The 26,678-nt window shown below is 29.5% G+C and overlaps 1 protein-coding gene across 1 annotated transcript; it reads right to left on the reverse strand.

Annotated features, from left to right (window-relative positions):
• Positions 1–4,069: 4,069 nt before the first annotated feature.
• On the reverse strand, positions 4,070–23,526 carry LOC121232086 (truncated transcription factor CAULIFLOWER A). Its single transcript, XM_041117512.1, has 8 exons — positions 22,927–23,526; positions 15,357–15,435; positions 14,977–15,041; positions 14,792–14,891; positions 14,660–14,701; positions 4,809–4,850; positions 4,592–4,692; positions 4,070–4,385 (listed from the first exon to the last, which is right to left on the reverse strand). Exons 1-8 carry the CDS (start codon positions 23,109–23,111, stop codon positions 4,274–4,276), a joined length of 726 nt encoding a protein of 241 aa, XP_040973446.1. The 5' UTR covers positions 23,112–23,526; the 3' UTR covers positions 4,070–4,273.
• Between the last annotated feature and the right edge of the window lie 3,152 nt (positions 23,527–26,678).

The following is a 26,678-nucleotide window of genomic DNA, read 5'->3' on the forward strand; positions in this document are numbered from 1 at the left end:
AGTTTGACTGCACTGTATCTAATGTGTTGTAACGGCACAATATGGTATGTAGGGATAGGTGGGTACTTTTAACCCCAAATGGTGTGTTAGGATGGTCAAAAATGATGTGTAGAGGATGGAAATAAGATTTTGATTATCTGATTCTGTTTACTGTATCTAAAATGGGCCTGAACCAAAATCTGTATTTGTATCTGCCTGTGCATATGATTCTATTTGTATTGCATGTCTATTTTTGTTGGGTTACATACTGAGTTTACGTAAACTCACCTTTGTTTGTCTGTTTCTATTCAAGTAATCCACAGACTTAGACAGATTAGTACAGCAGAGACTCAACAGTGACCACTCAACCGTATAACTGTTAAACTTAAAATTTATGGTTTATTTTAATTTTTGGAGATATATTTGAAAGTTTGTAATTTTTAGGACTCTCTAGACTGTTTCGTTTTTTATTATTATTTTGGGTTACTTGTTAATTTGATTGCTTGGGTAAAATTGTCTTATTAAAACAACGATTTTTTTATGCATACAAAGGTGTTTTCAAAACTATAACAATTAAGGCATCCATTATAATAAGTTTTGGTAAAGAAATTGACTAATTTGTGGTTTAGCAAATTTTAAATATTGATGGTCTACCAAGACAACACGGTTTTCAAAATCATTCCTTATGACATCACCAGATTCAACCATAACGTCTAGGCCGGGTTTGAGGTATTACAATTGTGATGATACGACACCATGAAAATTCTTAATGAGTTATCGGCCATGTATAAATCCTGGTTGAACCTTAGGAATAAATAGGATACAAATGACATGTCATTAGGGGTTAATGTGTTTTGGGTATTGGTCCATATGTTCTACCGGTGGCTGAGTTTTTCGGTATGTGTTGCGGTTACTGGTCAGCTTGTCTAAGCAACACCGTGTAGCTATATCTTAACCATCAACTTATGTGAACAGACCCAATGATAGCTTGAGTGTGAGCATTTATATAAGATATGAGATTAAGATGGTTTCGACTACGTATTGGCACTTAGTGTGCAAGATTCCTGAGTATCTGATATTCCAAATGGTTCAACAGGTATATTGATGATATGAAAGGATAAGAGATTGATACGTAGTTCAGGTATGTACATAAATCATATAAGCATTATTTTCATGAAATATGAGAGTTACATGATTAGCTATGTAAATAAATATATGCTAGACTTGTGATTAAATAAAATTGTAGTATATTATGTTTATATTACTTAAATTGTGAATAAATGGTAAGTTATACTTATTAGTCATACGAGCTTACTAAGCTTAATAACTTATTTTGTTTACTTTTCCATATTTTATAGTGATTTCAAAACTTGCTCGGATATAGCCAATTGATTTGGCTTATAAATGGTGTATGTTTTGGTTATCTGTTTAGCCATGTGATTTGGCTTATTTTGGTAAACTTGGTTATGTAAATATGTGTAAATGGCCTTTGATATTTGGTTTATAGTTGCTATGTGAATGCTTTGTTTTGAATTGGTATTTTGAGTACAAAATGATTGAATTTGAAAATGTGATATGCATGTTGATTTAGGCACAAAGTCTAATAGGTGAGTTTGATCATTTAGGTATGCTTTGGAGGCACATTGGTATGTTTTTGAATGGTTAATTGTGACACTTATGAGCATTGTGGTTGTTGTATTGATAGTACATGATATAAGCTTGAAATTAGTTGGTTATAAGTGTTTATTTAAGCATTGCTTGTATGTGCATTGTTGAACCTAGGTTGATAACAATTTGGGTGAGAAATGTGGCTTGAAACAAAGTCTATTTTTGTCCACACGGATGTGTCTCAGTCGTGTGTGACACACGGCTAGCTGACACGACCGTGCGTCCCCTGGTACTTAATTTAGAAACCATGTCAGTAGCTTTACACAGCCTAGCACACGGGCGTGTGACTTGACCGTGTGGCATAAGTCAGTATATCCTCTAGTTTTCACACAGCATAGCATATGGGAGTATAAGGCCATTTCGAAAGGTACACAAGCTAGTCACAAGGACGTGTAGTTGGTCATGTGATCTAAGTCAGTAAGTTACACGGGGTAGGACACAGGCTGGGACACAGTCATGTGATCCCATTTCGAACGTCCACACGGCCTGTAACACAGGCGTGTCTCTCACATGGCCAGGCCACATGGGCATGTGTCCCTTGTACTTTAAAAATTTTTCATGTTTTCCCAAAATTTTCTTGAGTTCTCAGTTTAGTCTCGAACCACTTCTAATGTTTGTTTTAGGCCTTGAAGGCTGGTATTAGAAACTATATGATTTTATTGGAATGATGTTTATTGGGATATGAGAATGGTATGGTTGTTTAATTAATAAGTCCAATAATGCTCCATAACCTTATTCCGACAATGGATACAAGTTAGGGGTGTTACACAACGAATGTAACATCTCAACACTTAGATCTGACGATTGAGTCGGGTTTAGAGTGTTACACATATTTTAAACTTCAAGTTGATTGCTCCCAATCCCGAAAACTTCCTAGGTAAACACAATCGCCTCTAACACTCTTTCACAATCTTTCTTTTTCCCATTTCACCCACTTTATAAGAAAGAATGTCAGATGTCGTTGATTTTCTTAACAACTCTCTTAGGAACCCAAAAGAAGATAACTCTTCTTACAAACAACAGCGATATTCCTTTCCATAGAGAGTTTTTTTCCTAAATTTTTTTCGACTCCTAATATCCTCAAATTAGAACCAAAATATATTTAAAAGGCAAGCTATAATCCCATAGCCAACCTCTTCTTCACAACCAAAACCAAACATCTTAGATTTAGAGAAATTATTTTTCAACCAAGAGAAAATCTCGAAACATCTTAACACATACATAGTCATACAGCCCAGCATTCTTTTCACTTGGACTCCATAGAATGAATAAGCTCGGATGTTATAAGAAATCTAACTTCATGTATCATTTGCAAAAGACCGAAGCACCACTGACATCATTTCAGAATTAATCCCTTTTTTCCACATTTCTTGTCTTAAAGAATTTTGCCAACAAAAACAAACTCCGTCACCTTTTAAAACCATCAAGGCCAACTCCAAGGGCTTTTGCATAATCTTAATTCCAAACTGTCTCCTTAATCTCCTCTACATCAAACAAGCCTTCAATCCACAATTTATTAAACTCCACACATGAATCAATCTCTTATATTCTAGATTGACAAATAAAATTATTAGAAAAATGGTCAATCCCTACAAACAATAACAGAATGTGGTCCGAAATCTACATCATCAACCCCTACAAACAGAGCTCTCTCATTTCTATTAAAAAATGATCCAAGCAACTTTTCTTATTGTCTCTCCCATGCCACTTGAATTAAAAAATTCACCCTCATTTATTGATGATGGCTTGAGCACATTAATACATATTTACCCTCCTATTTAAAAGTTAGAGAAGTAATTTAATTTTCTAGATATCTTAAATTCAAATACCCCACTAATCATAGTATAAAAATACCCCTACACACCAATTCCCAAAAACTAAATATTTTAATTTCAAGATCTCCCACAACATCTATTGATCTTCCATTGCACAAAGGGCATTATCGCTAAGTATCACACTTCAAAATTTTCCTCTAGCCAAAATTGATTTTAATCAGAATATACTTACTCGACACTAACTTCAACTTTGCTCTGAAGTAATTCCTATTCCATATGATGACCAAACCTCCTAATTTCTCATCCGAAGGAGAAAAGGCATGATCAAAATTATCATCTAATTCTCTCTTCAGTAATTTCAACTCGTTTTCTCCATTGTATTGGCACAAAGATTTTATTTCAAGAGATGCTACTTCTCCAACCAAAAAAAATACATAAATTTATATAAGTTTTTAGGCAAGAAAAATATGAAAGTATGACATAACACAATGCAAACATGGCATAAATAGATAAATACCTTCCTCGTTGCATTGGAATGCAAATACCACATAAACATTAAATTATTCTCTAAATTGGAAATGTAATTTCAAAAGGATAGCATTTAATAAAGATAAAAATACATCTTTCCTGCTGAACTGATAATATGGTTTCGTAGTTAAATTCATATTTTACATTATATTATAATTTCGTATCAACAAAACCCTCCTTAATAATTACATCACTGGGATTACACATAGATGCAGGTCACACATCAGTTTGTTGCATGCATATATAAACACATATATACATATTTTATATGTAAATGCATTAAATAGCATACTAATTAGAGAAGAGACTTTTACTTGTTTTAATTACTCAATACGAGGAATCATCCACGGTGGCAATAGCACATTGGAGTTGCGGTGTTGTGCTGGACTAGGATTACCCTCTTCTCTTCCATTGCTCCTTGCTTCATTTGTGTCACTGGACCATGTTTTAAAATGATTATCCCTTTTTTTAAGTATCTACCTTTGATTCGTAGAGATACAGTATGGAGATAAGATTATTCGAAAATCCTCTAGATATGTTAAAAGATTAAAAGAAAAAAACCCATGTTTCAATCTAACACTCGCACCCGAATCCAAATACCATCAACTTTCCATTTGAACAAAGAGAGAGAAAAGAGAAACCTGGTGTTCAAGGACTGCAGTGGTTGTGGAAGCATTGAGGATGAATCTTGGCAATTGTTTTGTTGTGGCTGATGGGCCATTTCCTTCTCCTTTTCCTTTACCTATTTTTGGCTCAAACAACATTTTTTGGTACTCATTACACAATAAAGAAGATGTATAATTTCAGAAACAGATTCATTGGATTAAAATTTATTGATATTGAATTTAACTGTTTTACCTTCTTTGCAAGGACATTGTTCTGCTCTTGTAATGCTTTATCCTGCATATGGAAAGATGTCAAGCAATCTCTACCATGACTCTAGCTCCATAAAAACAATTTAAACTTTTCTTTTTCACATTAAATTGGGTACTTTCTTAAATTGACAAAACCTTAAGCACTTCAAGGTAATACCAATATGGTATAACACTACTAAAACTGCAAACAAGACAATATAACACTTCTAAAACGCAAACCCAAAAATTAACTCAATTGATTCATGCAACCTAAAGTAAAAAACCTCTTCTTAATATTGCTTTGGGTACTTTGTTGACTCACAAACCTTGCACTTGAAAGTATAATATTTCTAAACGGGTAAATATATATTTCAGTACCTGAATTTAGTTTCAAGGTTCAAATTGGTACCTAAGTCATTTTTTATCCAAGTAAGTACTTAAACTTGGTTTTAATGTTTAATTTGGTATCTAAAGTTTATTTTGGTCCAATTAGGTACCTGAACTTAGCCTCTTGGTTCGAATTGGTACTTGAACTTGGCTTCGGTAAATGACTTATTTGAACCAATTTAAATTATGAAGCCAAGTTTAGTACTAAATTGAACCAAAAAGCCAAGTTCATATAACTAATTGAACCGAAAAAAGTTTAGGTACCAAATTGAACCTTGAGACCAAGTTTAGGTGCTTAATTGAAAAAAAAAAACCTTAGCTACCAATTTGAACCTTGAAACCAAGTTCATGGAAAAAAATGTATATTTAACCCTTTCGAAAACTATAAACACAAAATTCAATTGATTGATATAGTCACAAATCATCTAGTAGGAAGAGGTACATTTTCCCTTATCCCTAGACTGCATGACCTTCAAACTGAAAAGTACTACTAAAGTTGCTTTTGTAACATCCTCATAAACTCCTTGGTCGTAAATAATATGAGATAAAATCTTAGCGAAATAAGGTATAAGATCAAAGAAAATGAAAGTTGCAAAATATCAAAAGAGAGTTAAGTTAAGAAGCATGACATGATGTATTAGGGAAGGGACTAAATCATAAATATGTGAAAAGTTTTTGTCTTAAGTGTAAATATTCAAAATTTAGGGGATCAAAGTGTAAAAATGAGAAAGTTGAAGGGCCAAAAGTGAAAATAATTCAACTTGCTAAGATATGGAATTGGCATGCAATGACCAAATTGAATAGGTAAAGAATTGTGAGGGACCAAATCGCAATTTTACCAAATTAATTGATGATTCAAAAGATGAAATTTTGAAAGATCATACAGGGTAAATTGATCAATTAGCAAGAGGGAGAATTCTAGAATGTAATGATAATGTTGATGATATTTTGGTAATTTTTTTAATTAATTAGTTAAATATTATTTTATTAATATTTTACTTAGATATTTATTATTATTTTATTTAGAAAATGGTAATATAAAAAGAAAGGAAAGATGAAGGAAATTTATCATCCTTCAACATGAGTGAAAGGGTGAGAAAGGAAGTTTTCTTTTCTTTACAATTTAGCCCTTTGCCATGAAAACCTACATTTTTATCAAAAATTTTTGAAAATTTCCTTAAATATTAAAGAGAGAAGATGAAGCAGAGATTCTAGAGAATATGTTCATCAATTTAGAAGTAAGAAAATAGTAGATGAAAGTGGAGAAAATGAGAAGAAAAAGGAAGGAAAGTGGGGAAGATGAGAAATGCATGGAAATGAAGAAGAAATGAAGAAATTCTTGACAAAGGAGATAAGTTTCATACTAAATCTACTTGTATTTCAATAGATTAAGTTAAAGATGTTTTGAGTAAGATGTATGAAACATGTATTTAATCTAAATACTAGAAATAGAAAGTATTTGATGAAGAATAGTCACTTAAAACACTAAATTGGTAAGAGAGAATGTGATTTGTATGGTGAAAAATATTAAGATTAAGAAATGAATATGTAATCTACACATAAAACATAAGTGACTAAATTGTATAGTAATCAAAAGTATGGCAATTATGTGTGATTGAATGAAAGATAGTGCAAAGAATCTTGGAAAAGAAAATATTTTCATTAAAACAGTTTGGACAATAGCAGTGACTTAACTTTGAAAATTCACTTAAAATTATAGAAATTTAGTTAGAAATTGAATTAAACATGGAATTAAAGTTTATAGAGTCTAGTTTCATATAGAAGAAACAGTGAAAAAACGGAATTTTATAGTTTGAGAGATATTAAATTTCATGAAACAAGGTCGGAGTGGATTCGGGTTCCCTTGTTCTGAATTTGAAAAATTATAAAAAATTGTAAAAAATGATTGTGAGTTTAAATTTATATTTTTAAATTATTAATGAGTTTATTTTCAATAGAAACAAAAAAAAATCATCCAAACCCCGTGCTAAGAGATAATTTTTAGTAAAAAAAGGTCAAAGCTATTAAGCAACAGAACAGGGGCAAATTTGAATAATTTACTATATTGATTGGCTAAATTATAAATTCTGAAATTTTCATAGTAAAAAGATATTTGAGTCTAGTTTCAAAAACATCGGGCGGATCTTAATTTCGAATTCTGTAGCTCAAGATATAAATAATTTAGTGACTATGACTCAAGTGGATAGCTTTGATATGAACATATAAGTAAATAGTGAAATTATAGACAATGTTACATATAAGCATGTTATATATTACAAGTTACAAATTCTAATAAATATATACATAAAGGATGTGGAATGGAGAGGAGGAGAATGAAAAAATATATGAATATATATAATAGATGAATTTGAAATGTTTCGAAATGGTTGTAAGTGATGGAATGATTAATAAATATGAATATGTTTAAACGAATTGATAAAATAATAAGTGAATAATTGTTAATTGATGTGATATTGAATTCTTGTTAAAATTTTATGAAGAATTAAATTGATTGGCACAATTTAAAAATAAATATGAAATATACATAAAGTGGGTAAACTACTTTAAAAATGCAAGTCCTCCAATTGTCTTATTTGTAAAACTTTAATATTTGTGTTAATTTTATAAACTGTGTTATCTTTGACTGAATATCATGTTTTTATGAGGATTTGATATTAGAAATAGATATAAGCAGATGATATGTAAAATGAAGCAGCGGTTATGACATCTGAATACGGTTCAGGTAATGATATAAATAAATAAATAAAAATAAAATGTGGAACTTGTAAGAAAATGGAGACGACATCACGATGACAAGTTTGCCATGTCGCGATGTTGGGGACGTGGAAACCTCAACGTCGCTACGACAGTTCAAATTTTTTATGAACTATACAATTTGGCCTTTGATCAATTATGAATGTTTTAATGAGCTCCTTTAACTCATAATTAGTTCTATCGTAAATTCAATTATTACTAAAATGAGTTAATGATCTATATTAATTAAATAATATGATACATTAATCTGAAATTTTCAATAATTGCTTCAGCAATGAATGTGACATCTTGATGCTTTAACTCGGCGACCAAATCAGGTATGGGGGTGTTACATTTAGTGGTATTAGAGCCTACTATTTTCGATTCTCAGGTTAAAAGTGAGCCTAGAAAATACATGTCATATTAAATATATATATATAAAATAATGAAATGTGCATTTGAAATTAGAAAAGATAGTGAATTGGGACTTAATTTTTTAACTAAATAATGATTTTAGCATTATTTGTATGAAATATAGATATGAGAAAAAGAATAGAGTTTGGACTTGAGAAAGCAATGAAGAAGTGAAGGTAATAAACAAATATGACATGAGATGAAGAGACGAGAAGATAGGACTAAATTGCAAATTTTGAAAATTATGCGAGAAGATAAGACTAAATTGTAAATTTTGAAAACTATGTGATTGAAATAAGAGAAGTAAAATGTATAGAAACTTGATATGTGAAATAAAATATAAAGAAAAAAATTTACTTGATACATGAAAGAGAATGAAATTGAAGTAATGAAATAATGAAAATTAAATCTTTGTGTTAATAACTTGTTTTCATTACGTAATGCTTTTGAATATTTATTTTACTATGACTAGTTATATTAGTCTTATTTTCAAGAGTTTTGGATGATTTTCAATGATTTAATTAATATTTATACAATTATGTTTTGAGATGAAATATATGCTTTCAAATGATTAAATTAGCAAAATCTTGGTTATAATTTGAGATTTGAAATATTATGATTTCTAACGATGAACAAGCAAATGTTTTGAAAGCATAATTTTTTTTATATGCAGTATATGATTTGAATATGAATTGAGATTGAAATGAGAATAGAAATGAAATTGATATAAGACAGAAAATTAGATTGATTATGAAAATTTGATACGTTTCCTGTTAACTAAGTTAGACTAAGTCGGATATAATTAGCATGCCATAGAATCTTTGCATCAAAGATTTAGAACTCCCCAATTTTCAGAGGGTCGAGGGAGGAGGACCAAATTGTCAGATAATATTAACCCAATTCCCAAAGGGTCGTGGGCAGTCCTAATTCCCAAAGGGTAATGGACTTACTCTGATATCTATTGTTGCTGAACAACTCGAGGTGGCGGATTCGCGTATCCAAACTTAAGTCTAAATTTTAGCACGAGGATTAACTTGAAAGAAAATTGAAAATAAGAATGATGTGAAAGTGGAAATGAAATGGATTATGAAAATAAGTTTTTACCCCATTAACTAAGTTAGACTGAGTTCAGATATAGTTGCATGCCATAGAGTTTTTAAGTCAGAGATATAAAACTCCCAAATTCCCAGAGGGTCATGGACTTATTCTGATAGCCATCATTGTCGAACAACTCAAGGTGGCAGACTCGTATATCCGATCTTAAGTCTAAACTTTAGCACGGGGACTAATTTAAAAGAAAAGAAAAAATAGAAGTAAAGTTGTAAGTATATTGAATTATTTGCCGATAAGGGTTAAAATTGTAAAAAAAAAAACTAGATTTGAGTTGTTTTAGTCATTGTAAGTAAAAGAAGTGAAATAAATTAAAGACAAATGAGAATTAGTAAAATATGACTAGCACTTCAGTGTGATATTGTGATTGTGCTCTTCAGTACGAGTACTTCGGTGCGATACTGTGATTGTGCACTTTGGTGCATCACTGTTAATATTCTGCATATCTTATGAGTTCTCTTAAGTCTACAATGATTTATATAAGTTAAAAATAGAGAGTGAACGATTGATAAGATTTGGTATGTGATTGTGATGAAAAAGTTAACTAATGTTAAAAAAAGAAATTGCTAACCATTAGTAATCTTGATAATATTCTTGAAAATTTTAAGAGTAAAAAAAATGATGAATGAAAATACGATCAATTGATATTAGTGATTTTAATTAAGTGTATAATGTTTTAAGTGATGTCACTAGTGGACGAAATTGTAAATGAGATAAATGTAAGTTATGTAAATAGTAAAATTGATTTTTGTGAGTAAATATATTGAATTAGTATAATGGAGTGCCTATGTAAAATGGTATTGAATTATGAATAGTTAATGAAAAACAATAAGAAATAAGAGAAGTAAAGAAGTGAAATTTAGCAAAAGAAAGGTAAATTCTTGTATAACCTTTATTTATTTTTCAAAGGATTAAATTGAAACATATTGTAAATTAAGTGTAGAGAATGCAAAATAAGTTAAAAATAATATTAGTGTGGGATTGATGGGGAGAAATAATATTTAAAAATATTATAAGAATTAAAATGAGTAAATTGACATGTATAAGACATGATTAATGAAAGAGGAAACAATTGTGAAATACACAGGACGAATTGGAAAGTGAGATTAATTAAATAAAATGTGAAAGTGTAGAGAAAGATGTAAATAAGTATTCATGAGTTAGAAATTATTAAGTGAGAAATGATTTAATGAGTAATTCAATGAAATTAGTAAAGTGAGTATAGTAAGTGATAAAAATCATGATAGAGTAAATAAGCGACAAAGTATGATAAAGTGATATTAATATTGAAATGCATTTATAAGGGTGTTATTAAATTGTTTAGGACTAAATTGGAATGATTGTAAAGTTATAGTATTAAAAATTGATGCAAATGAGGGCTAAATTGCAAGAGTATAAAAATATAGAAGTGTGAAATAAAGACACTTAAATTTAATTCTAAAAGATATTAAAGTAGTAAATTAATTAATATTGATTTGTAAGAAAATAAGGATTTAAAATGCAAATAGTGTAAATTTCTTTATATGCTATTAATTGATAAACAATAGTGATGGAAACCAAAATATTAAGGCCCAAGTAGACAAGATATGAACACGTTGGATATCACGTGATAGTGGCACTTCAATACAAATTAGTGATAGTGGCTCTTCGGAGCATTTCATTATAGTGATTCTGAACTTCGACGCATTTCGGTGTTAATTTCGCATATCTTGTTTGTTCAATCAAGTCTACTGTGGATTAAATGAAAAATTATTATTTGAAGAAAAGTAAGAATGATTATCGAATTAATGAAATTTTGAGGACGAAATTTACTTTAAGGGGGGAGAAATGTAACATCCTCAAAACCCTCTTGGTCGTAAATAATATGAGATCAAATCTTACCAAAATAAAGTATAAGATTAAAGAAAATGAAAGTTGCAATATATCAAAATAGAGTTAAATCAAGAAGTATGACATAATGTATTAAGGAATGGACTAAATCGTAAATATGTAAAAAGTTTTTGACTCAAGTGTAAATATTTAAAATTTAAGGGATCAAAGTGTAAAAATGAGAAATTTGAAGGACCAAAAGTGAAAATAATTCAATTTACTAAGATATGGAATTGGCTACAAGGACTAAATTGAATATGTGAAGAATTGTGAGGGACAATCCAAATTTTACCAAATTAATTAATGATTTAAGGATGAAATTTTGAAAGATCATAAAGGGTAAAATGGTCAATTAGTAAGAGGGAGAATTCTGGAATGTAATGATGTTGATGATATTTTGGTAATTTTTTTAATTAATTAGTTAAATATTATTTTATTAATATTTTACTTAGATATTTATTATTATTTTATTTAGAAAATGGTAAAATAAAAAGAAAGGAAAGATGAAGGAAACTTATTATCCTTCCATAGTGAGTGAAAGGGTGAAAAATGAAGTTTTCTTTTCTTTATAATTTTGCCCTTTGCCATGAAAACCTACATTTTTATCCAAAATTTTTGAAAATTTCCTTAGATATTAAAGAGAGAAGATGAAGTAGAGATTCTAGAGAATATGTTCATCAATTTAGAAGTAAGAAAATAGTAGATAAAAGTGGAGAAAATGAGAAGAAAAAAGAAGGAAAGTGGTGAAGATGAGAAATGCATGGAAATGAAGAAGAAATGAAGAAATTCTTGACAAAGGAGATAAGTTTCATACTAAACCTACTTGTATTTCAATAGATTGAGTTAAAAATATTTTGAGTAAGATGTATGAAACATGTATTTAATCTAAATACTAGAAATAGAAAGCATTTGATGAAGAATAGAGACTTAAAACACTAAATTGGTAAGAGAGAATGTGATTTGTATGATGAAAAGTAGTAAGATTAAGAAATAAATATGTAATCTACACATAAACATAAGTGGCTAAATTGTATAGTAATCAAAAGTATGACAATTATGTGTGATTGAATGAAAGATAGTGCAAAGAACCTTGGAAAAGAAAATATTTTCATTAAAACAGTTTGGACAACAACAATGACTTAACTTTGAAAATTCACCTAAAATTATAAAAATTTAGTTAGAGATTGAATTAAATATGAAATTAAAGCTTATTGAATCTAGTTTTATATAGAAGAAATGGTGAAAGAAACAGGATTTTCTAGTTTAAGATATATTAATTTTCGTAAAATAAGGTCAGAGTGGATTCAGGTTCCCCTGTTCTGATTTTGAAAAATCATAAAAAATTGTAAAAAATGATTATGAGTTTAAACTTATATGTTATAAATTATTAATGAGTCTATTTTCAATAGAAACAAATGAAAAAATCATTCAAACCCCGTGCTAAGAGATAATTAATTTTTAGTAAAGAAAGGTCGAAGCTGTCAAGCAACAGAACAAAGACAAATTTGAATAATTTACTGTACTAATTGGCTAAATTATAAATTCTAAAATTTTTATGAGAAAAAGGGTATTTGAGCCTAGTTTCAAAAACATCAAGCGGATCTTAATTTCGAATTCTGTAACTCAAGATATAAATAATTTTAGTGACTATGACTTAAGTGGACAGTTTTGATATGAACATATAAGTAAATAGTGAAATTATAGACAATATTACATATAAGCATGTTATATACTAAAAGTTAAAGATTCTAATAAATATATACATAAAAGATGCGGAATGGAGAGGAGAAGGAAAAAATATATGAATATACATATATAATAGATGAATTTGAAATGTTTTGAAATAGTTGTAAGTAATGGAATGATTAATACATGTGAATATGTTTAAACGAATTGATAAAATAATATGTGAATAGTTGTTGATTGTTGTGATGTTGAATTCTTGTTAAAATTTTATGAAGAATTAAATTGATTGGCACAATTTATAAATAAATATGAAATATACATAAAGTGGTTAAACTACTTTAAAAGTGCAAGTCTGCCAATGATCTTATTTGTAAAACTTTAATATTTGTGTTAATTTTATAAACTGTGTTAAATGTAAGTGGATGATATGTAAAATGAAGTAGCGGTTATGACATCTGAATACAGTTCAAGTAATGATATAAAAATAAATAAATAAAAATAAAGTGTAAAACTTGTAAGAAAATGGAGATGATGTCATGATGACAAGTTCCATGTCCCCAAAGTCGCGACGACAATTCAAATTTTTTTATGAACTATACGATTTGGCCTTTGATCAATTATGGATGTTTTAATGAGCTCCTTAAACTCATAATTAGTTCTATCGTAAATTTAATTATTACTGAAATGAGTTAATGATCTATATTAATTAAATAATATGATACATTGATCTGAAATTTCAATAGTTACTTCGGCAACGAATGTGACATCTTGATGCCTTGACTCGACGATCGATAAGGTATGGGGGTATTATAGCTTTTGATGGGTGTAGGAAGTTATGAAATAAAGCACACAATGGTTAATCTTGCAACTTTATCTTTTTACATAATTAGGACTCTTTTAGACTTGCTATAGAGGTGTGCATGAGCCGGGCGGCCCGGCCCGGCCCGAAGGCCCTCCCTAAAAATGGGAGGGTTTGGGTAAAAATATAGGCCTGAAAAACGGGCTTGAACAAAAAACGAGGCCTGTTTAGAAAATGGGCCGGGCCTCGGGTAAGATTTTTTGGCCCGGGCCCGGCCCGGCCCGATTTTAATATTAAATTATTTTAAAATTTTTTGTTTTTAATTTTAAATAACTTTAGTACTTTACTTTACTTTTTTTGTTGTTTTGATGTTATTTTGATATTGTAAAACTTTTGTTATTAATATAATTTAATTCTTAATTTAGTTTTAATTTGTTTCAATTTTTCAATTTTTCAATTTTAATATAATTACTTTTTATTATATTTTTAATTTATGTATTATTTTAATAATTATTTTAGTCCCATTATTTATTTATTTTTTGTTTTAATATTTATTTTTATGTTTTAAATGTATTTGATTTATTATATTTTAAAGTTTTTTATTTAATAAAAAAAGCAAAAAAAAAAAATATGATCGGGCCGGGCCGGGCCGGGCTCGGGCCTACCATTTTTTTCTCGGGCCAGGCTTGGACAAATTTTCAGGCCCATATTTCGGGCCGGGTCGGGCCCGGGCCTTGAAAACGGGCCAAAATTTTTTTATGGGCCCGGCCCATGCACACCTCTAACTTGCTACTTATGGCAAAGGTAAGATAATTTCATGAGATTCAAAGGCTTACCTTTTTCTGAAGCTCGGAAATGGATTCAAACATAAGCTGATTCTGCAAGTGAAACAATTTCAAGACCAAATTATTTTCTAAGCAAAGTTACAGAACCATAATAAATTTTTATATTCTTGAAGTGATATTTACCTTTCTTGAACGTATGTGTTTAAGGGCGGAATCAAGTTGGTGCTCCAAGTTCTGAAGCTCTCTAAGACTCAAATTCTCAAGATCTTCTCCCATATAATGCCTGCAAATATATATATTATATATTGACAAAAAAATCAAGAAATTAGATTTCCACCTTTTAATGTTGAAAACAATCAACTCGATACCTTTGGTTTCTTTGTAAAACCTCCATCCTGGCTTTAAGTTTTGCATGTTCCAAAGTCCAACTTCCCTGTAAAAACATATTGGAATTGTCATATAATATATGACAAAAGGCTAAAAGCACCATAAAAACAAGCTTCATTCAATGCTATGTTAGTGGAGATTCAAGTGTGAATGTTGAATGCACGAGTATGTTCAACTTTTAAAAGTTTGTCCATGAATTAAGGGTTTATGGAGGTATACTTATTGGAACATGCATCAACTCAAATTAGAAGCAATGAATGTCATTCAACAATACATTATAGACAGTAGCATTTCTAAGGATGAATGTTTGAAACTATTCAGAAACTGGAAATCTGGGAAAGGAAGTGGGTTTGGGGTTTACAGTTCGTTCATTTTCATTTGCAGCAAGTTGCCTCTCTGAATAAGAATATCTTTCATACCGTTCGAGGATCCTCTCCATGCTGCACAACAGATAAAACATAATTTATGGAATCCTCAAGCATAAATTAATGAAAATAAAATTTATTCTTTCTCAATTACCGCTAAACTTCTTAGCCTGTATACTTGTTCCATACAAAATAGGTTCAGGTGTGACTACAAGGTATATATATATATATATATTATCCCTGTATGTTTAATTGTCTTTTAAGATTTTTAGTGTACTTGCAACTAAGCAAAAAATCAGACCATCGTAAACATAAGAACTTTCAGGATTTGTAAGTTTTTTTTTTTCTTGTGAAGAGTGCCAAAAAAGTTAATACAGTTGAAATGAGAAATTTATACTTGGATTGAATTGATGTCGAGGACAGAAAATTAGTTTAAAAAATTTTTAATAAAAAATTGAGTATTAATTTAACAGTTGGAAATAACTTAGAAGGATGAAATATTAAAATAATGTTTATTTTTTTGTTTATAAAAAATGTTTATACCTCGAGTACTATATCCTCTTAACTAAAATTTAATTATTAATTAAAAATTTTATAAGTGTAATTTTTCGGTACAATATTAAAGGAAGGGATGGGGTCATAATCTTTAAATCTGCATCAAATGGTGTTTGAGAAAAATTTTAATTAATATTCTTTACTAATCAGAATAATTAACTATGATAACATTTATTACACCTACGACTGTAACCTTAGGTATAATCAATATATTTTTTCTGAATTATCCCATGTAGGACATGTCCAAGACAATTATCTTAAAAGACTCTAATACTTGAAATTCATTTAAAAGAAAAACAGAGAGAAAGAGAAACAATAAGAAAAGAGAGTCAAAGCTTGATACGCCTCAGGGATTGAAAATAAAGGAGAAATAATCCTGAGGTGGTAAAAGAAGAAAAAGGAGACCAGGTATGAAATTATTTTTTTGTTGATTGATTTAGCTTTAGCTACGGTATTTATATGAATTCATTTTATCGAAAGTATCCGTTTTGTACTTTTACACTGTGTTTGGTTCAATGTATTAGGTAATCCATTACTGACCGATTACGCGCCTATTACATTACGCCCCTAATCGGCGTTTGGTTCGCTGTAATAGGTATTACGCGCGTAATACAATCCCGACCTAATCCCCAAATTCCCTGCTTTTCTAATCCCTTCCCAAATCGAGTAATAGGTATTACGTCTGGCTTCCCTCCCCAACTCTCTGTTTTACCCTTCCTCCCTACCCGACCCTCTCCTTTTCTGTCCTCATAATTTCTCCTCCCAGTTGCATTTTGGTGGAAAAAAACAAAACAAAACCAAACAAAAACAGAAATGGGTTTCCCCGATGCATCCGCAATCAGCGGAGGCCCGGAACCCGACTCTGAATCCGCCCTCCTCCTCCGCACATTCCTAAAACCAGAAGACAAATTCAATTTGGGCTACATCATCTACTTCACTTTGGGCGTTGGCTTTCTCCTCCCATGGAATAGCTTCATCACTGCCGTCGATTACTTTTCCTACCTCTACCCGGAAGCTTCCGTCCACCGTGTTTTCGCCGTCTTTTCCTACTAGCATTTTCTCCTCACTAATACGGGGTTTTTTAGTATATTTTTTATAATTTATTCATTTAGTTAATAGTTAAAGTTTCTAAAATTAAATTTTATGAAGTAATAACATTTTATTATTTATGAAATTAAATTATAATATTTAAGATTATGTACAGATTTTAAATTGATTCATAAGAATCATTTGAAAATTTTAAAAAAAAAAGACAAACACTTTTTTTCTCGATTGAATTACCATATCTTTTATATAAATAAACAAAATAAAATTTTGCAAACATATCAAGTACCAATTGCAAATCATTTTGTGAATAGATGTGCAAGTCTAGTTATTTAAATTTAAAATAAAAATAATAAAATAATTATTCTTTAGATTAAATCAGTAAAGAAATTATTTAAATATTATTATTTGATATCTTGATGGTAGAATTTTTTAACTCTACAAGTGGAGTTAAAAAGGCATCATATGTCTCATTGTTAAGGAGGGTCACCTCCTTTTAAAGAAATCCTTGAAATACTATCAGTCAGGCAACAAATCAGATCCCTAACAATTGAAGATATTGTCTCTCGAGAGAGACTTTGTTTCCCGTACTTTGCCAAGAGCCAACATGTCGTGTGCAGCTACTCTAAGGGTCTGGTTCACAAAGTCGAAAAGGTCTCAACTTTAGTTAAAAAAGCACCACATGTCTCATTGTTGAAAAGAACCAACTCCTTTAAGAGAAGTCTTTGAAGTGTCGTTTGTTGGGCAATCAATCAAGCACCCAACAACAAAAGGTATTGTCCCCCGAGAGAAGTTTTGTCTCTCATGCTTTTGCCAAGAGCCAACATGCTGTGAACAGTTGCTCAGAGAGTCTAATTCACAAAGCTAGGAATGTCTCAACCGTATGTGAATATACGGCCACCCAACTAGGGGTGAGCAAAACTCGATTCGACTCGAAAAAATCGAAAAGAATTCGAATTTCAAGTTAAATGAATCGAGTTATTCGAGTTAATTCGAATTTTTTTTTCGAATTTCGAATTCGAATTGAGTTGAGTTTTCGAATTCGAATAACTCGAATAATTCGAATAATTCGAATATTAAACTATAGTATTTTACATTTTTACCCCAAACTCCCAAATCTTTTTACTTTTCCCTCAAAACTTTTACTCCTTCCTACCTTCCCCCAAAACTTTTACTCCCCTTCTATCCCAACCCCCCAATCTACCCAAAATCCATTTCCCACCAAAATTTTACTCTCCCATTTACTTTTTCTCAAAATTTTACTCCCAAAAACCCTCAAATTTTTTTATTTTCCCCCATAATTTTTACTCCCTCCCACTTTCCCCCTAAAACTTATACTTCATTCCAATCCCACCTCCCATCTTCCCCAAATCCATCCCCCCCCAATTTTTTTAATATTTTTCCTCCAAAATTTTACTCCCCCTATTTATTTTCCCTCAAACTTTTATCCCCCAAAACTTTTTACTTTTCCCCCTAAATTTTTACTTCTCACCTTTTACTCTCAAATAAAAAATCAAAATTATCTAAAAAAAATCACTAAACATAAATAGTAATAATTTTATTTATATCTACTATTTATATTATTAAATTAAATTTCACATTTTATATTATTTATATTATTAAATTGTTTAGTCATATTGAATAATTATATTAAAATTAAATTATTAATTATGCCATTAAATATTCATGTTAAAATTTTATATTGATATTCACATTTTATCTTTAAAATTACTTTTATTAAAAAAATCATATTTTTACATTTAATATATTTTTTAATTCCAAAATACATAGTAACAAGAATCTAAAGATAATTGAAAAAACTAAGCAAGCAAATACGCTAACCCGTATATAAAAGATTAATAAATAAATTATGAGGTGATGAAAGTTAATAAAAATTTTGATTAAGGTGGATAAATTTTATTACGATGGGTGACAGTGGTTACAAAGACCCAAAATTATTTTTAAAAATTTAACTCGAACAAATAAATTTGATTCGATTCGATTTGAATTCCATCTCACTCGACTCGATTCGAGAAAATTTCAAATCAAATTAGAATGATAAAATATGATTCGTCAACTCGATTAACTCAAAATTTTTTCATTCGATTCGATCGAACGCTCACCCCTACACCCAACAAGGCACTCGCCGTTGGTAGGCTTCAAATCCCTAGCTTATGGCATATAGATCACTTGTTGGAGAATACGATACCACTTAAGCTACCTTTTATTGTTAAGGGGGTCGACTACTTCTAGAGAAGTCTTTGAAGTGTCACTCGTCGGGTAGTTGATCGGACCCCCAACAACCGAAAGTATTCTCCCCTGGGGATAGGGGTGTGCAAAATTCAGGTAAAACCGAAAAATTCGGTTAACCGACCGAATTCGATTAATCGGTCGGTTAACCGAATTAATTCGATTGGGAGTCGGTTAATAATTTTGAGTTTTCAGTTAACGATTAATTCAGTTCGAAACCGGTCGATTAACCGAAAAAATTAATAAATAAAATTATAATATATAAATAGCTCACTATTCACTCAAATCCAACATAAACCCAAATACCCAATCTAATATATATTAACCTAAGTACCCAACCCAACCCAATTACCCAACCCAATCATAAAAATTAAAAATAATTTAATAAATATAAATAAAAATAAAAAAACATAATTTTATACAAATAATTCGATTAATTTGGGTAATTCGGGTAATTCGGTTAATTCAATTAATTCGGTTAATTTTATACTTATTTTAACCAAAAATTAAAAAAATATAATTTTCAGTTAATTCGGTTAACCGACCGAATTAACCGAAAAATTTTCGATTCAATTAACGGTTAAAAATTTTGAAAGGTCGATTAATTCGGTTAATGTTATTTCGGGTCGGTTAACCGATTGAACACCCCTACCTGGGGGGGTTTGTCTACCATGCTCTGTCGAGAGCAAATGTGCCGCGAGCAATTGCCCTAAGGGTCTAGTTCACAAAGCCAGGAGCATATTGACTATATGCGGACATATGACCACCCACCAATGTGTCGTGAGCGTCTCGTCTTTGGTGGGGTTCAAACCCCTAACATGTGGCATATAGGTCACTTCTTAGGGAATATGGTACGATTTAGGCTAGAGAGATGCTCACATCACCTTGGTGAGTGGCGATATATTCACATATGGTTGAGGCGCTCTTGGCTATGTGAACTAGGCCTTCTAGGCAGCCGTTCACGACACACTAACTCTTGACAAAGCATGGGAAACAAAACTCTTTTGGAGGATAATACCTTCGATTGTTGAGGGTTCAATCAACTACCCAACAGACAATACTTCAAAGTCTTCTCCCAAAAGGCCAACTACCATCAACACTTGTATCTTTAAATTTTAATATTTTAAACATAAATTAAACGAAGTGTTGATTTCCTAATTTTACTTAATGAGTTCAAAAAATATACTCTCCAAAAATAAAATAATCACAGTTTAAATAACCTTGAAAAAAGATAGATCAAATTAAATTAAACACAGTTTTTCATATTTTTTTATGATTTCCCTTATTTTTTTCCTACTACATATTTACTAGAGTATTTTACCACAACCGTATCTATACTTAATGATTACTAAGATTGGTCATGCATATATTTCATTAATAGATGTGCCCTTACGAAATTACAAACAAGTTAGTCATAGTTAAACGTATCCCCAAATTAAATTAAAAGATATTTTTATTTAAGTTTAAATATATATTAAAATAAAGTATTTTTTATATTTTATTATTTAAATAAAATAACTTGATAAGACATGACAAGTTCAAGTATGGGCATGAAACTTTCTACGAATTATATCGCGGCTCATTTTGAGCCGGCCTATAGGACATGATGATCAGTATCATATCTATATCAATTGATATGTAATATTCTAATTTTAAATTATACCAAATAATGTGAGTTTTATTTTGATCAAGATTTCAAAAATGTCAACAATTATGGGTGTTAGATTTAAAGGTAAATTATAATAGAGGTCATCTAATTATGGATTTTTTTTTTGTTATCTAACTACGAAAAGTTATAAAATAGTTACTTTACTATTAATAAATTTATTTTTTGATCACTCAATTATGAAAAGTTACAAAATGATCACCTAACTAGTAAATTTCTTTTTGGTTATCAAACTATAAAATATTACAAAATAATCACCCAACTATTCAATTGTCTTCCGTTTGCTTCATACTTCCACTCATATATTTCTACCTTCAACTTTGAATCCATGTAATCATATTATGGAGGTCCCATCTACGCATGTAACACTGTCTAATACCAAAAACTTAAACTACTGAAATTTTTTTAATGGAAATAGTTTTAGTTTTAAGTTCAGCTTTATCTACTTCCACCCTACTCTTGGATTCATGTTAGAAAGTAATCGCTGCTTACTATTTTATGCTTTTATCCATTTATATCAGTGTAAAGTAAAATAGTTGTATATATTTTTATATTGATAGAGATTATATCTAAAAAAAATTTTACTTGAATAATGGGTATAATTATATTAATAAATTTAAGGGTTGAATTGTTAAAATATTGATTATAAAAAAATTATAAAAATATAAAAAATTATTTTAATTTTACACTAACTTAAGCAAATTCCTCCTCATTCAAAAATATAATTCTGATATAGATAATTCTTTAGAATGGATAATATATATTTATATATATAAAGAAAGGACAATCTAATACATATGTATTAAAAAGGGAAAGATTAACGGTGTGAAATCATAGTAAGTTTTACATATTCCATAATATTTTAATAATTCAACCATTATAATTTTTCCACATAAATTATATATATTAAGTTTTAATTAATTTAAATTATTTAACTATTTATTTTATATAAAAAAACTTAACTGTTAAATATGCATTAATAAAAATAATATTATAAATTATTCAATTGCTCTCAAAATTTATATTCATGTAAAGCATAATTACATTAATAAATTCAACCACAATCATAAAAGAAAAAAGGTTATGAATGAATATAAAACTATTTATTTTACGCTAGTACAGGAAGATTAGTTTGTCATATATAATAAAACAATAATTTTAAAGTTGGAGGGGACAGAACCAAGAAACCTTTTAAAATTTTGATACTATTCTAATCCACTATTAAGCTACACTTTTCAAAAGGAAGGAGGAAAATTTTAAATCAATTTTCTGTATCAAACATTGAGGTAAAATGGGAACTCCAATAGTAATCCCCTCTCAACCATAAGATTTTGCTATTATTGGAATAAATTAGATGCATATCAATCATTTTCATAACTAAAAAGATGTTTTAGATGGGATAAAAACACAGTGTTTGCAGTGAAAATTTTCCATTTTAACTAAAAGGACAACATTATCCAAAGGTTAATAACCATAAATATGTACTCCCAAAATAAAGCCCCATAAATGCCCCTAATGCTTTCCCCAAACATATGCATGCTTTGAAATTCAATCTATTGTCCTATTACATACAATCTCATCTTCAGCATAGTAATCTTCAGGTGGGAAGCTGATAAAAAACTATCATGATTTTCAACTATTTTCTTGTTAAATGTGCCCAATTTTCTGTTTGTTTTCCTTAACAAGAAAATTTTCAACTTTATTAGTTGTCATTTTTTCTTGCTTTTCTTGTCCAACATGACTGTTAATCGAATTTTTGTTTTATATATACTTTTTTTTAAAGAATTTTATCCAAAAACGAAAGTCTCAAGCAAATTATACCAGTATAACTTACAGGAAATAACTTATTTATGGAGTAATTATTTCTCCAGCTGGTTTTTTTTCTTCTGTTTGTATACAGTGAATCAACAAAAAAATGAAGTTAAAAGAAGGGCAGTTTAATGTTGTTATGAGCAATCAAAAACTGGGAAACATAAAATTTAAAAATATCATTCATGTTCATCCAACAAAAATCAAATAAAAAGAAAGAAAATATAAGAAGGATGACGTACCAAGAATCTGATGAGTATTCAAAGAGCTTCCCTTTAGTTGAGAAAACAATCAAAGCAACTTCAGCATCACAAAGCACAGAGATTTCATGGGCTTTCTTCAATAAGCCAGACCTTCTCTTTGAGAAAGTGACTTGCCTGTTGATCTTGTTTTCAATTCTCTTCAACTGAACCCTACCCCTCCCCATGCTGATATCCCTTTTTTTTTCTTCCAAATTTCGACCCTTGAATTAAAAAACCCAGAAAAAAAATAGAGAGATTAAAGAAGAAGAAGGGTTGATATAAGTAAAAATATGACAAGTCTCTCTGGGTATCTTTTATCAGTGGTTCCCTTATTATCGCTTTGGGTTGCTACCCAAGATCTTTAAAACGAATGCTGGAGATGAAAAGCTGATAGAGAGAATCGGTGTTAAGTGTGTGCCTGTGTGTATATATATATGTGTGGAAATAAATGGAAACTACTTTGGAGGAAGGAAATGAGATTTGGATGAAAAAAGAAAGAGGTGGTATTGGAAAACAAGGGTGGTTTCGTCAAAAGAGTTGTCGAATTTTTATTGGCTCAATCGCCTGCAACAGGCGTTACTGTCTCCGGCTATACATTGCAGCGTGGATTTTATTTGTTCCCTGCTCTGTTTTTTTCTTTGGTTATTTTTGGTGCGGGCCCATTGTACGGTGTTTACAAATTCATATTCATTTTAAACCTTTTCATTGGTCAAGTGTCCAAGGCTCCGGCCCTTTAGGGGCTTTGACCAATAAAGTTTTGATTTTTCAACCTATTTTATTTTAACCGGAATTAACATAAAAAAAGTTGGGTAAACTACACTATTAGTCACTAAATTATAGGTAAATTTTTTTGTTTTGGTTACTTAATTAAAAAAGTTACAATTTAGTCACTGATCTATTTGAAAGTTTTCATTTAAGTCAGTAAACTATTTAAAAGTTTTTATTCAAGTCATTGGATTGTTACTATATGGCCTTTTTTTTTCCGCACTGTCTACACTAATCAAAAGTTCTTTTTCTCCTTCTCTTCTACAGTTCAATTTTTTTTTCATGAAATAACTTTAGAAGTCACAAATTTGTGAACCAAAATCCAACAACTTTTTCTCTGATTTTCGAAACTGATCAAAACAAAAAATTACCCATAGTTTAGTGACTAATGGTATAGTTCACTCAAAAAATTTGACCAAAATTAATACTATTAATTAAAAATATTTTAACTTTTTTAATATTAAATAAATAGTATATTTAACTCGAGTTATTAACCAATGTTGTTTAAACCAAATCGGACTAGTTTGGAAATCGATTAGGGTAAAATTTTAGAGAGAAAGCTTAGATTAGATGACTACGAACCATTTGAATCAATTTTCTCTATTTTTTAATATTTTTTAATGGTTTATTTAATTAAACTAAACAAATCGATTAAATTAAAAATTGATAATCTAATTTATTTGATTATCGGTTCGATTCTTAAAACCTTTCTTGAATGTTGGCAACAAATATAAACAAAATCCGAGTCATAGTCTAGTTTGACCTTATGTTCAAGTCTAGTTGTGCTAAATCATTGTGAGGTTTTAAAATTGTTTTAATACTCATATTCGAATTGAGTCTAGTTGAATTAGTATTAGATTTGTTCATGGGTAGGGCTACATTCTCAAGTTTGAAGATTCGTTCGAAATTTAGAAGGGTTTGGACAAAATATTAAACCTAAAATAATGAGCTTGGGCAAAAAAAATAGGCCCATTTAAATTATGAGTCCGACTCGAATTTGAACATTCAATGATTGGGCCCAACCCAATTAGACCCATTTTTAAGTTTAAAGTACTTCCTATTATGTTGTTTTTATATACAATGTAATTTAGAACACATTAAAAAATAAAATTATACTAAATATATAATATTACTCTGATATAAACATTAAAATAATATTAAGATGACTATATAAAAAGTTACAACAAATAAATAAAACTATTAAATATTAAAATAATATAATATAAATATTTTTTAATTAAAAAATAATATGAGTAGGCATAAAATGAGTTTGAATTAGTCTTTTGTAAATATGAGCGGGTTTGAACAAAATTTAAAGCCCATATGAGCCGGACTGGACTTGAACAAGTATAAAATATATTAATATCATACTTAGGCCCAATTCAACTCGATCTATGATTACCTCTAAGTATTTTAAATAATGCAATTTTACCCGAAAGCAAAATCATATTATTAAATTATAGGAATACAGGCTCAAATCTATGTATTCAAACTACAAAGTAAAATGGGCTAAACTTAAATACAATGTTGATCAGACTGTCAAATTACTTCAAGCCTACAAAGGCCAAATAACCCATATAAACTAATGGGCAATCAGCCTCGCAACCTCAAATGCTCTGCATAAAATCCAAGATTTTCAAGATTCGGTGTTCAAAACACTTTCTGTGTTCAAAACACTTTCTGTCAGTCTATAAGGAATCAGGTCTTTTCAAGATTTTCTCACTGCCATCAAAGCTTCCTGTGATGTTGATTGATTGTAGATAGACTATTCAGAGTAGGATTTAGAGGGTTTTCTTTTTTCTCCCAAAATTTTCTTTAGTAATAATCTACTTCGGAGTTTAAAGTGGTTGGTGTAATTTTCTTTTAAAAAATTAACATGTATTAACATTTTAATTGTTCGAACTTTGGGTTATAAAATAAATCATCCTTATTTCTTTTTGGAAAATTGACAAATATGTACAATTTTTTCATGAATTCAACTTTTTTACATATTTATCAAATACTCGAGTCGAACTTCTTTAAATTCTAAATTTTAAAGTGATTTAAATTTTATTTCTTACTGTGTTATAATTCATATGGAATTTTAGATACTATCTTAATTGATATATTATATAGTATATTGATAGTTGTGAATAATTTAATATTAAACAAAACATATTTAACAAAGTTTTTTCTTTTACTTTGTCACATCACTCTATTGTGGAATAATCAACCTAATTAACCAACACAAATCTCATTCTTTAAGAGGTATTTAAGAACTTATCTAATAAATATTTCATGGGTAAATTTAATTATTTTTTCACTTCCACATGGAACTTCTAAAATTTATCAAAAGTTTTACTTTTGCAGTACAGTATATACAAATACACATCTGAAATAATCATTTATAAATGTTACATAATAATTGTAACGGCCTCGCGTATTAACATTCATGGGACCGCATGTGTTAATGTGCACAAATTCTAAAAGTTAGACGACCATTTGATTATTTTACCTTCAAAGTAAAATTCAAATTTTGAAAGATGTATCTGAACTTAAATATCATCTTTCACTAGTATCATATATCAGTATAGCATGTCATAAATGCATTATTATTTAAATTTAATTTTTAGAATATTAATGAAAAATATTTTCAAATAATCAACAATTTCTACATTAATTATGACAGAAGAAATATTTCAAGTTAAGACTCTTTGTTTCATTGAAATTTTTTTCCAAAAATGATTTTAAAATATCAAATAATAGCAAATATTTTACATGAAATCATCCAAACATAATATATATATATTAATTTTTCCTAAAAATCAATCTATTTTTCAAAATTCATTTTCCGAAAATTGAAAACTAGTTTTCTTTGATGCTACCGTGCTAGTATTTGTTGCAATTACCATAAATAACAAACAATCACAATAGTATTCCAGTTCGATTATCCTATTGAATTATTTGTGTCCAGGGCATTAGAAAAAGAGTACGAAGTTATAAGCCAT

This window comes from Gossypium hirsutum, chromosome A07 (genome assembly GCF_007990345.1).
Source record: "Gossypium hirsutum isolate 1008001.06 chromosome A07, Gossypium_hirsutum_v2.1, whole genome shotgun sequence".
Taxonomy (NCBI): domain Eukaryota; kingdom Viridiplantae; phylum Streptophyta; class Magnoliopsida; order Malvales; family Malvaceae; genus Gossypium; species Gossypium hirsutum.